The 14,075-nt window shown below is 42.0% G+C and overlaps 1 protein-coding gene across 1 annotated transcript; it reads right to left on the bottom strand.

Annotated features, from left to right (window-relative positions):
• Positions 3,608-9,714, bottom strand: NDUFB4 (NADH:ubiquinone oxidoreductase subunit B4). The gene is made up of 3 exons (XM_005674988.3): positions 9,404-9,714; positions 5,108-5,254; positions 3,608-3,730 (listed from the first exon to the last, which is right to left on the bottom strand). Exons 1-3 carry the CDS (start codon positions 9,581-9,583, stop codon positions 3,668-3,670), a joined length of 390 nt encoding a protein of 129 aa, XP_005675045.2. The 5' UTR covers positions 9,584-9,714; the 3' UTR covers positions 3,608-3,667.

Here is a 14,075-nt window from a genome sequence, read left to right as displayed (position 1 = left end):
CAGCCTAAAGTCTTATAACAGCCTGGTACTGGTCATCCTCCAGCCTGTTACCCCAAGATGAGTTCCTCCAGGATCCAGAATGATCTTTCAGGAGTGCAAATTCAATAAGCTTACTCCTGCTTAACACCTTCAAAGGCTTCCACTGTTTTAGAAGTGCTTTAGAGCTGAACATGCTGCATGTTTGCTTTTTCAGTCTCCCTGGCAGCTAGAACTCACCCACATCACCTAAGCTCAGCCACTCCCATGCCCTGGATTCAGGAGCAAGTGATGGGAAAATACGGTGGTCTTGAGGAACTCTTGCCAGTGGCTGTACTTGTAACAAACTTGAGTTCTTGGGCTCACAGAGGCAGCTTACCCAGTGCGGGCGTCTATGCCCAGTGCCCAGGGCTAGCGGCATCAGTCAGACACGTGGCAGCACTGAATGCTCACATAAGGTGACAGCTTCTGAGTGTGATTTGGGGCAGTTTATAATGATAAGAACACACTGTTGAGTAATTCTCAATGTTAAACAATTGTTTAAAAAATTCTGCCTATGTCTTTCTGGATACTGCCTTCTTATTCATTATTGGTGTGCTAGGTCTTCCTTGCTGTGCATGCAGGCTCTCTCTAGGTGTGGTGATCAGTGGCTACTCTTCATTGCAGTGCATTGAGATGGCTTCTCTTGTTGCGGAATACAGGCTCTAGACACAAAAGCTCAGTGGTTGTGGCATGTGAGTTTAGTTGCTCCGCAGTACATGGAAATCTTCCTGAACCAGGGATTGAACCTGTATCCCCCGCATTGGCAGGCAGATTCTTATCCACTGTACCACCAGGGAAGTCCTACTGTAAATGTTTTTCCTGTAACTAAGGTGAATTAGAATAACTCTCAGAGGAAAAAAAGATTGGTTTAATTGAGGATTAATATCTTCACCTGTCTAAATCTTAAATCACTAAGAAGACATTTTACATCAGAAAAATTTGGCAGTGGATCTGAGCAAGCAAAGAACAAAATAAACATAAATGGACAAAAATATATGAAGTTATATTATACTTCAATATTATGGACTTCCCTGGTGACTCAGATGGTAAAGACTGCCTGGAACATGGGAGACCCAGGTTCAATCACGTCAGGAAGACCCCCTAGAGAAGGAAATGGCAATACACTCCAGTATTCTTGCCTGGAGAATTCATATCTCTGGACAGAGATATGAAGTTATATTTAATAAATGAAATGCAAATTGTTTTCATTAATTAAGCTTAAAACATACTTTTAAACTCAGAGTTTAAGTTATAATAATAGTTAACACTCACCAAGACCTGAATATGTGCCACTGTTCTAAATATTTTATAATAACTCATACAATGAGTTTAATAAAAATATATTACTAGTTTATCCATTTTAAAGATAAGAAAACAGACTTTAAATATATTCCAGGTCACTTAACCAATAAGTGGCAGAGCAGGGATATAAAGCTAAGGAGGAAAAAAAAAAAAAAAGCTAAGGAGGTCAGGGGTGCAACTCAAAGTTCCAAACAGCCAGCCCCCATCGTTAGGTGTGGTTCAAAAGTCACCTTATTAACATAAGACACCTTCTTCTGTTATCTCACTTAGGAAATCCCAAGGATTTTAGGAGTTCTGTGCCAGAAACACAGACTGAATATATACTTATTATAAATCATAGAACTAATGTTAACAGGATTTCACTTTAATTTGAAGTCATTACTAACTCCTGGCCATCTGGGGTTTTTTGTACTTCAGAAGCAGTAGATAAGAGAAAAAAAAAAATGGCTATTTATACTAGCAGTACTAAATGACCTTGATTACAAGGAACTAGGGTTGTCATTACACAATGGGGGAAGAAAGGGATACCCCTGGCTCCCAAGGGATTCACTGGCTCATCTTCACACTTCCATGCTCCATGAGGAGTGTAAACAGGCAGCTGGTGCATCAAAGGCCTGAAGATGCTAGAGTAACTAAGGTTCTGGCCTTTGGTGACTCGGGCAAGCAACCTAGATCTGCTAAAGTGATGGCCAAGAGAAGTGAAATCTCGAGAGCATGGGGAAGGGAAATGATTATCAGCTAGGGCCTCAACCAGTCTCAACTGTGGACAGCAGCTTGCTCCACCAGCCCTCCTGTGACACTGTACCTAACCACCCCTTTGAATGACAGATTCAGTGTGTGCACAGAGCCAAGCTGTTCAGAGTGGAGGAGGAAATCCTATGCCTCTTGTGCCTGCTTCAATTCTGCTTGACCCATCTTCTCACTCCCATTGCTGCTGCAGCTTTCAGCTGCCTGCAAGTGTGACAATACTTCACCTCAGCTGCACAGCATGTCACCTGCTTTCTGCCCTAACCTTCCTTCATCCTCCATGAGATGCCTGTAAGAATCGTCGGCCCGCCTGAGGCTTGCTCACACCTGGCAGTACAAGAGAATTAACTGCATGAGACAACTGTGGACCAAGAGGGAGAGGGATGACTGGTATTCTTTTTCATGTCTGAGGAAAACCTGTGTCCATTCCATAGTGCTCCTCAGAAAGCCCCTATAGGAATTAAGCCCATTACCCTCAGGCCAAGAGCACACAGTTCATGGGTTTTCCCTCAATCCCTGTTTCACTCTTAGCAGTCTGCCCCTTGTTCTCTCAGATCACTTCCTAACATAAAAAGTCTGTACAAGCTTTTCTCTTGGGCTCTGCATTTTGGGGGTATTCCAGGTTCATATGAGGATCAAATGAGAGAATAGTTGTAAATATGCTTTGAAAACTAAAACCAATACACTCATGTAAGCCAGCCCCATAGAGCATGCTGTTCCCCCTACAACATTTGATTTTACTTTGTTCTCACAGATGAAATTGTCATCCAGTTTCAAGACTGAACTACAAAGCATGGGGCAACTTTCACTGAGCAATACTCTGTTACTTCATTTTCATCTTAAGAGGTAGTAGGCATTACTATCTCCAGGCCATGGATGAGGATGTGGAGGTCTGGTATTCCAACTGCTAAGCTCAAGCTAAGATTCTAGCCCAGATCTGACTTCCAAAGACCATGCTGTGTATCATTTTACTTCTGTTCTTCAGCATGTCCTCCACCCTCCCTGTCTTCTCCCTAACAGTGGTCCCCAATCTAGCCATACCCAACACATCTTACCCTTTTGTGTTCCTGTTTTGCTCTGTCAGCCCCTGTGATCTTCAGAGCCGAGATCAAATGCCATCTTCCTACACAGAACTGCTTCTTCATCAGCTTGCCTACATCACTTTTCTGAATCAATATTTTTTCTTTAAACCACAAGGTTGTAACTGTTCTGCTGCATTTATGACTGGGGCTGGAGCCAGACAAGAGCTTAGGTCTTAAATAGTACTAGATACATAATAAGCACTCATATAATAACTGTTGAATAAACACTTGTCAGGGTGTGTACTTCTAAAGCACAGGGCCTAAGTTTGTCCTACTGACTGCTATATTCTCAGCACGCAGCACAATGCCTGGCTTATAGCAGACACTCATTTGCTAAATGACTGAATGAATGAACATGAATCTGTTTCTTCATTAAACTGTGAATTCTTACAAAGTGGGATTCCACAATGTTCAGCAAATGTTTGCTGAATCCAAGTAATATTAAGAAAGAAAAAATATTTATTTAGTGATTAATTGATTTATTTAAACAATAGTACATATAGACATCATTGTCAGACTTAATACGAGATGTTAAATGTTCGATCCAATTTTCCTTCCTGGATAAGTTTTTCTTTCCTATCCTGCACAAACAGGAAAAAAAAAAAAAAAGTACATTAAAAACAATGCATTCTGGTACAATTCATGGTGTAACTCTGAAAAACAAGAAGAAACACTCCCAACCTAATTCCAATCTCTCATTGTCTAAAGTCTGCACAGTATGACTGAGGAAGCAATAATGTGAAGAAATAAAGGGATAGTAAGAAAACACTCCCATTGAAAAATATCTATATTACCCCACCAAATAGCATACACTGAAAGCAAAAGGCATATACCTTCTGGTAAGTGTGGCCTACCTTTCTGTTAAGCAATAATTTATCAGATAATGAAAATATATATACTCTAACAGGAGAGTGGATTGACCAGTTTAAGGCAGAGCTATTAACACATTGGTGGGCCCCAGTGTAGATGGCAACATGAGGCCTGTGGGCTTGGGTTGGGGATCTAGTATCAGACTGGTCTAGTGTCAAAGATAAGCTTGGCTTTCTATGCAATCACATACCCAGGCGTCTGATGGCAGTGATCCCCACCACAGGCTGCTTCTGCTACTCTATTGTTGGAATATCAATGTTTTAACATTAACTCACACAATGTGACCAATATAACTGAAATTCATGCAGAGCAGACAGGGAACATACAAAGTGATACATGTATTCTGCTAATATGTAACCCAATAAATATATCTTTAAAACAACACCTAAAGGTTAATCAGAATGGAAAATCTTAACTTCTGTACATCTAATGAGAAAAAAGCAATTAACTTTTTAAGTTATTTCTGTATTCTCTTGTTTAATATACACAGGTGGTACAGTGGTAAAGAATTCGCCTACCAATGCCAGAGACAAAAGAGACAGAGGTTCAACCCCTGGGTCAGGAAGATCCCCTGGAGAAGGAACTAGCAACCCACTCCAGTATTCGTGCCTGGAAAATTCCATGAACAGAGGAGCTTGGTGGGCTGCAGTCCATGGAGGTACAAAGAGTTGGACACAACTGAGTGCAAACACACAAACACACACACACAACTTCCTTACCTCATCTAGAATACACCAGGAAGACGCTTCCATGAACTAAGTTCAAGTCTTACATATTTAAAGGGACCAGTTCATTATTTTAAATTCTAGAGCAGCCACTAATATTAAATTTGAAAGACCAAGAAACAACTGCGGTTTTTAAGAGGGAATATTTCTACATGAGTTGAAAGGATAGAGCAATAAAACTAAACATGTAAATGAAACTTCTGGTTTTTAATTCAGTTGGAAAGCGATAAAGGTAGGAGAAGATAAAGGGAAGGTAAGAAGGAGGAGTAGAAAGCCAAGAAGGGAATTATCAAGTGAGAGAGAGCTGCAGCCTGCACAGCAGGAACCTATCACAGTCACCAAACACAAGGTTCCAGTACTTACTCTGTCAGTTTTGAAAACATAATACCAGAAGACGAGGGGCCCAATTCCGAGCAGAGCTCCTAAGAGGGAGGTCTTGGTATTGGGTCTGAAATTGGGATAGACATTTGCTGATCTTGCATAGGTCCAACGAATCAAGGCAGGATCTTCCTAAAATGAATGAAAACAAAAGATACAGGAAATGAAGTTCCACACTGAGAAGCAATCTCATCAGGACTTTTGTTCTGGAGCATAGGAGACACCCTTTCTTCTCTCCTACAGTTAAGGGTATATCTCAAATATTCCTACATAGCTTCAGAGAAGATCACACATTTCTAGCATTTGTTGACTAATTTCCTGATGATCCTGTTCAGAATTTAAAACACTCATATTATCCTTCAGCTTTCCATTGATTTAAGAATCCTAATCATTTTAAGCAGTCAGAGAAGGCACTTTTTTTTTTAATCCTTTTTTTTTTCTATTTTTTTCTGGATTGTTTTTGGCTTCACTGCCTTTCTTGAAGTATGCAGTATTTCCAATGAAGACAAACAGATTTCATATGCTCTATCATACTGTCAACTTTGTTTCCAGGACCCTTTCTAATCTACACCCATGCCAGTCTCTCCAGGCTACAAATAAAACTGCAGGAAGGATGAAGACTGAGGCAGGCTAACTCTGAACTTAAAGGTTTTTGAGCTGCCTTAGCTGGTATTTTTAGGAGCAAAATTATTACATTTCATACTATTAAAATGGTTTTTCAAAAGGATAAAGTTGTTAAAAAAAAATAATCAGATCGTCTCGGTTAAAAAAAGCAGTTGTGATGTGAGGGCTTAGTTAACTGGCAATATGTGGGTTCTCAGTTCCCCAACCAGGGATCAAACCCAGGTGCCCTGCATTTGAAGGTGGATTTTTCACCACTATACCACAAGGGAAGTCTCCCATGGTGATATTTTAAATGAAACTGTTTGCAGAGACAGTAAAGAAGGTGAAGACACAAGATACAGGTTCAGTAGGACGTGTGAGCTCTATACCTGAAAGAACAAAATATCTGTCTATTCTTATATCTATCCCTTCCAGGGCACACGCCAGCTTGGCTTTTCTCCTAACTCTGGCTATTCCCTTAGTCTCTTTCTCTCCCTTCCTACTTCTCTCTCCAATCTCTTAAGGGTGGACCTCAGACCCATGGGTCTTTCCTATCTACATTCACTCCCTTGATAATCTCTAGTCATATGGCTTTACATATCCACCTATAGGCAATTCAGTGCAGTCGCTCAGTCGTACCTGACTCTTAGTGACCCCATGGACTGCAGCACAGCAGGCCTCCCTGTCCTATAGGCAGATGACTCCCCAAAAGTATGACTCCAGCTCTAGACCTCTAGCCTGAACAGGAGACATAATATTGCACTCCCTGCTCAAGGCTGACTTGTTTAACCAGTAAAAGAAAAGTAAAAGAAAGTGAAGTCGCTCAGCCATGTCCGACTCTGTGACCCCATGGACTGTAGCCTACCATGCTCCTCCATCCATGGGATTTTCCAGCCAAGAGTACTGGAGTGGGTTGCCATTTCCTTCTCCAAGGGATCCTCCCAACCCAGGGATCGAACCCGGGTCTCCCGCATTGTAGGCAGATGCTTTACCATCTGTGCCATCAGGGAAGTTTAACCAGCAAATGTGATGCCAAATGTGATGTATCCCAAACCGATTTCCCAACATGCCATTCCACCTCCATCCCTGATCCTTTCACACTCTTCCCTATCCTGGCAAACTGCAACTTCATTCTTCACTTCAGTCAAAAACCTGAGAGTTATCCTTGAGCCCTCTCCCTCTCTTACTCTATATATCCAATCTACCAGCTAACCTGGCTGGCTCTACTTTCAATACATAACCAGAAAAGATCATGTCTTACCAACTTCACTGCCACCACCCTTGCAGCCACCATCAACTAAGAAATTAGAATACTGCAACAAGGTCCTAGTCTCCCTGCTCCTATTTTTGCTCTCCCATAGTCTCTTTTCAACTAAGCAGCCAGAGATGTTGTTAAAATATAAGTTCTGATTATGGAACATCCAACTTAGAAAAGTCCTTTCAGTGACCTATGAGACCTGGTGTGATCTAGTTCCAGGCACCTTTCCCATCTCATCTCTTCCTACTCTGCCCTCACCTTTCTCTATGTTAATCACAACAGTCTCTTCAGTATTTGGGAGATTAATGAGGCACACTCCTGTCGCGGGACCCTTGTACTTGCTGTCTCCCATACTAGAACGCTACCTTCCCAGAGAGCTAAGTGGCTAGCTCCCTCACTTCAGTTTTCTGAACTCTTCAATGTCACCTTCTAAGTGAGGCCTTTCCTGAGCCTTTCTAAAATTATAGCTGCTCTATCCCTTCTACATACACACACCCCTAATCCCCCCTTCCTTGCTTTATTTTTCTTCTCATCACTTAACCACTACTTAACACGCTAAACAATTTAATTTTTTAACTTATTACTTGTCTTCCCTCTGGAAACAAAGCTTTATGGGGACAGGAGTCTTTGCCTGTTTGTTCTCCACTGTCACTACAGTATCTATAAGAAGGCCTGGCATGTAACAGACTCTAAGCAATTACTTATTCACTGAGTAAGTCATTCTTAAAAGATTAGGCAAAGAACTTGGATGTACTGCTCAATATATAACAGTCAGGCATTAATTTATTTAGGGGCTTCACAGGTGGCACAGTGGTAAACAATCTGCCTGCCAAGGCAGGAGACACAAGAGACACGGGTTTGATCCTCAGGTTGAGAAGATTCCCTAGAGTAAAAAAGGGCAACTCCCTCCAATATTCTTGCCTGGAGAATTCCATGGACAGAGGAGCTTGGCAGGAGGGCTACAGTCCATGGGGTCGCAGAGTGGGATATGACTGAGCACGCACGCATTTACTTAACAATCAACGACGCTGGTGTAAAACCTGTTTTACATGGCAAAACTATAACTGCTCTGGGTCACAGAACTGGAAAAGTGAAAATCTGGAATTTAAATCTCAACTAGGTCTGACTCAAAAACTCTCTTTGAGAGAGACTTTGCGAGAGACTCTTTTTTTAAAAACTACATCTTACTATCTAGCATACCAAACCCAAGCACGTGAGTATGTATATAATGAATATCTCTCTCCACACCTTCTTCCAAGTGAAGGAGGTTCTGGCTGGAGACAATATAGCCAAACGTAAGAAGATGCTTTGGGTTACACGGACTACGGTTCAAATTCTGCTCTATCACTTGCCAGTTGGTATCACTCTATGACATACTTGTCCTTCCCATCTGTAAAATGGGGACAGTAATAGAGCTTAACTCTTTGAATAGCTGTGATATCTGAATATCATTCAGAAAGAGTTTCAATAGTGCCTGGCACACTGTAAATTCCCTTCAATCCTCATAACTTCCTAAAATTCCTACAGAATACCAATGTAATTGTTGGGAAAAGTGTTTTAATATCATATCTGACATCATATTTAAACAGTTCTTGTACAAAAATTATCTAAAAGCATGCTTGTTAAATAATAATACCCTTCAATTTACTGGGCATGTGCCAAGAGTGTTATACAGACTATCTCATTTAACCTCACAAGGATCTATAAAGAATGTACTAACATTTCCATAAATGAAAATTAGAAAACTAAGTTTCAGAAGGGTCTGGGATATTGTACAAAGTCATTTAGTTTGCCAGTACTTAGACCCTTGGCATTTGACTCCAAAGCACAGAGCTTCAGTAAGCTGTAGCCTGTTTGGGTCTTTAAAAGATACAAACTTAAAAATCACTATATTCCCATCAGGAGAGAGCAGTATTGCCTCAACTGTGAACTGAAATGTGGAAAACAGCTAAAAAAAAAAAAAAAAAAACACCCCTCTCCCCCCGACATTTTCTGAACACTCATCACAAGCCAGGAACTGTGCCGGCCGGTCACTTGCCTTATCTCGTTTAATCCTAAGAGCCTCATAAGATAGGAAGTACAATATTATCCCCATTTTTCTGGCAGGAAAACCGAGGCTAAACAGCAGAGTTCAACAACTTTTTCAAGATCACTCAGGCGGGAAGTGATCTAGCCGAGACTCAAAGCCAGCCAGGTGTGAATCCACAACCCGTCCTCTTTACCACCAAACATCCTGCCCAAGGTCAAAGGACTAATGAACCTGCCTGCTCTCTGGGCCTGGAAGAGGACCTATGTCTAAAATATTGTTCGGCAATGGTGACCAACCCGCTGCTGGTCCCCCTGCAGGTCTGGGCTGAGCAGTCAGATCGGACCGTCCTGACTCTGGCCCCTCGATTCCCACCCACTGGCCCCTCACTCACGATAACCCCTCGGCGACTAGGGTCGTTGTACTGAAGCTGGTATTCCCGTTTAAGCCGGGATCTTATGGCCAACCGCTCGGCTTGTGCTTTCCGGGTTTCAGAAGATATGTCGTATTCAGCTGGGTCGAGGGTAGTAGGTAGGCTGGCCAAGCGCGATGGCTCGTACTTGGGGAACGACATCTTGACGACCCGGCGCAAAATTGCGCTTGCGCGACTCCAAGGCCCGCCCACTTCAGTCTGACCTTCGTCCCGAGGAAGTGCGCCTGCGCGTTAGCCAGAGGTTGAAGATGGAGTTAAAGGAGTTGAGCTAGCTTCTTTCCTCAACCTTCCTTCCTCACTGTCCTGGCCCTCTAGTGGCAATCTGCGCTTGCGCAAGGTACTTGCCTCGCCTTCCCCCACCCCTACTTCCCTCCTCTCAGTTTCAGTTCAGTTCAGTCGCTCAGTTCCCGTCCATCACCAACTCCCGGAGTTCACTTTCCCTCCCCTACCCGCCTCCAAATCTGTCGCTTTTTTGGAAACAGTGTCAGACTTTATTTTGGGGGGCTCCAAAGTCACTGCAGATGGTGATTGCAGCCATGAAATTAAAAGATGCTTACTCCTTGGAAGAAAAGTTATGACCAACCTAGATAGCATATTCAAAAGCAGAGACATTACTTTGCCGACTAAGGTCCGTCTAGTCAAGGCTACGGAGAAGGCGATAGCACCTCACTCCAGTACTCTTGCCTGGAAAATCCCATGGACGGAGAAGCCTGGTGGGCTGCAGTCCATGGGGTCACGAAGAGTCAGAAAAGACTGAGCGACTTCACTTTCACTTTTCACTTTCATGCATTGGAGAAGGCAATGCAATCCACTCCAGTGTTCTTGCCTGGAGAATCCTAGGGGCAGGGGAGCCTGGTGGGCTGCCGTCTATGGAGTCGCACAGAGTCGGACACGACTGAAGCGACTTAGCAGTAGCAGCAGCAGTCAAGGCTATGGTTTTTCCTGTGGTCATATATGGATGTGAGAGTTGGACTGTGCAGAAGGCTGAGCGCCGAAGAATTGATGCTTTTGAACTGTGGTGTTGGAGAAGACTCTTGAGAGTCCCTTGGACTGCAAGGAGATCCAACCAATCCATTCTGAAGGAGATCAGCCCTGGGATTACTTTGGAAGGAATGATGCTAAAGCTGAAACTCCAGTACTTTGGCCACCTCATGTGAAGAGCTGACTCATTGGAAAAGATTCTGATGCTGGGAGGGATTGGGGGCAGGAGGAGAAGGGGATGGCAGAGGATGAGATGGCTGGATGGCATCACTGACTCGATGGACATGAGTCTGAGTGAACTCCGGGAGTTGGTGATGGACAGGGAGGCCTGGCGTGCTGCGATTCATGGGGTCGCAAGGAGTCGGACACGACTGAGTGACTGAACTGAACTGAGGAGGCTTATCTAGAGAAGGACATGACAACCCACCCCACTGTTCTTGCCTGGAGAAGCCTGTGGACAGAGGAGCCTGGTGGGCTACTGTCTATGGGGTCGCACAGAGTTGGACACAGCTGAAGCGACTTAGCAGCAGCAGCAGCCTTATCTCTACTGACAAACAGAGCTTATTATGTGAAGTTGAGCTAGCAGAGACGGAACATAAGGATTGACTGCGATTCTGATTCATGTGGGTTCATCTCTGTAATCTGGGACAAGTCACTTTCCTCTTGTTTATCCTGGAGATAATGACCCTTATTCTTTCTACCTAGCAAAATTGTTGTGAGAATTAAAATAAAACAGTGAATAGAATGCCAACATACTCTGCAAAACTCAATTTCTTATCCAAGAAAAAGAAAATAATCTTTGCTGTACGTTGCCATGTTCGATCCATACAACATAAGCAGAAGAATGTTTTTCATTGGCGTAGAATGATGTCTAATAGAATGATGTTAGAAATATTCCCTTCCTGACTGTAGGTCAGAAAAGAGGGGGACAGGTTATTGAATAGACCTCTGGAAGACACAATATCTTAGTTAAAATAGTAAAGCCTCAAAAAAAAAGTTACTGAAGCCTCTTAGGTAAAATTCCTAGCACTCTTCAGGGGCTAAGAATAAAAAACGTTCCACAGAGGTATGAAAATAACCATCGGGGCATTGTATCTTGCTGTGAAAGATGATTTGGGGAAGAAAGAAGAGTAACCTAAAAGGAAAAGTTCTCCATCCCTACTGTCCTTCTCTTTCCCCAACTATCACCAGAAAAAAAAGGGGGGGCAACTTCAAGTTGTATGGCAGGGTCTTTGTGTACTAATTAGATAATCCTTTGGAGAAAACAGGTGAGCAATATTTCCATAACTCAGGCAGGGAAAGCTGGATCAGCTTGGGTGAAACATCTGGGGACATGTAGGTATGTTGAGAAATGGTTGCTAAGCAGAGAAAGGATCTAGAAAATGCTGGCACTTTAAGTGATGAGGAGCAGCGCTGCTGTCAAATTCAACATTTTAATACTGTTTTAAAATATTTATTAAACACTCATTGCATGAAGCACACTGCGCACTAGTCAGTCTTAGTCAATCTTCTGGGCTCAGTGAAGAAAACACAGAAGAAGTGAAGGATGAGATGTTTGTCTGACTTCAGGAGCTGAGGAGCTGACAATCAGTCGGTACAGAAAGAACAGACGGAGTATGATAATATTTGCTAAGCAGTTTAATGTCCAAATGAATATGGAGCAAAATGGGCCCAGGAGAATACAGGCTGGGGGAATATAGAAAAAAAGAAGCTTGAGACAAATCACTCATACTCGATTTTAAAGGAGCAGGGGGAAAGTTCCATTTTTCTAAAGTGTTTAAACAGATTAAGAAAATAAAAGCAAAATGAAAAGAAGGAACAGGTTGGAAATTCTAAAGACTGTGTTGATAGCTTCAAAAACCTTTGTTAATAGATTAGACCCTGAAGAAAGAAGGGCATGTAGAAAGAAGAAAGAAGTACAGTGAGTATAAACTAACTGACTAAGTTTTTTAAAAAGACTTTAAGGTTAAGAGAGGAGGAGAGAGAAACAGAATAAATTTCATCATTTCATTTGGATGAGTTAAGGGGGTTATCTCTACATTTGCTTGATTACCATAAGGATCTCTTTAGATGATTTTTAAAAATATGAAGACAATGGCACCCCACTCCAGTACTCTTGCCTGGAAAATCCCATGGACGGAGAAGCCTGGTGGGCTGCAGTCCATGGGGTCACGAAGAGTTGGACATGACTGAGCGACTTCCCTTTCACTTTTCACTTTCATGCATTGGAGAAGGAAATGGCAACCCACTCCAGTGTTCTTGCCTGGAGAATCCCAGGGACAGGGGAGCCTGGTGGGCTGCCTTCTGTGGGATGACACAGAATTGGACACGACTGAAGCGACTTAGCAGCAGCAGCAGCAGGGTTTGTTCTGCTCTTGTACACTTAGAATTGGTCTGGCAGTTGTAATTTTTACAGCTTCCTGAGGAGATTCTTACAATATTGCGTGTTTGAGGAACACAAAAATAAATACAAGAGGCCTTCCTTTTCCCAGAAATGGCCATCTTAGAATTAATCTGTTTACATTGGAGACATGGATTCTATAGTGAAAGAAAAAAATTGTTTGGGATTTTATCTTGAAGCAATGCAACCAGTGAATTTATCTTGTATTTGTCACCTTTTATTTTCCAACTGTGTGCTAATTCTGATAAATGAAGTGTTAATTTGTGGGGATGTTATTTTTATGTACCTCATTATTCTTCACTGCATTTTATTTTTTTGTAGTAGGGCCATATTTGCAAAAATGTTGGAGGGCTTTGTCTAGTTTTCCCAATGCTCTCTCTTCATTCTTTGAAACCAAATTATTTCCTTTTGAAGCATTGATGTCATCATCATTCTTATTGATTTTTCTTGTTTTCATTTGTTACCTGGTTCAGCTCTAAGATCCTCCTGTATTAGTGACTTTGCATGTGGACCTAGCAGTTCATCAACATCACTTTCATCAGTTTCATAAAATTCCACATCTTTTGCAAGATTTACAATAGATTTCTATTGCATTTGAGGACTGGATATTTTCAAATGGATGACCAAGACTTTGATGGGGTAGATGTAGGCACTAGGGTTAGCAAATGAAATAATTTCTGTGAGTAACAATTTCACAGGTGGTCATATCATCAATGAAAATTTTATGTTTTGAAATTTTTTACTTCTCTAAGAAATCTAATAGAATTTATCAGAATTTACTACAACGTGGATTACAGAGATAAGTACATGTGTCTGTACTTGGTCAGAAGAGAGTGGATGAAGTGGTGAAGTGCAGAAGGAGAGAAGTACATGTGTGCAGAGGTGGTTAAGCTATATAAATGGGGCAGGGTTTCAGGGAGCAGAAGGTGGACAGATTAATACAGAAAGGGTAAGAAGCAGATTAAGTTCCAGCTTGCAATAGTATGAAGAATGTTTCTTCTCTTAACTGGGTAGGATATTATGTAAATTTGTGAATAAATTCTTCACTTTGTGTTGAAAGTAAACCCAATGCCCAGAGATTTAGTTGATCGGTGATTAATAGCAGTTGACATTTAGTGAGTATTCTCGATTATTATTTTTTAAAATCTTGTCCTACATTAAATGTTAACAAAGGATATACTGACAAGTGAATGAAAGGTCCTCTCTTCACAAGAGCCCTCTCTACTACCCTGGGAAGGACCCTCAAAATGT

The sequence above is a fragment of the Capra hircus genome, chromosome 1 (assembly GCF_001704415.2).
Source record: "Capra hircus breed San Clemente chromosome 1, ASM170441v1, whole genome shotgun sequence".
NCBI lineage: Eukaryota > Metazoa > Chordata > Mammalia > Artiodactyla > Bovidae > Capra > Capra hircus.
This window is presented reverse-complemented; position numbering and strand designations above follow the sequence as displayed.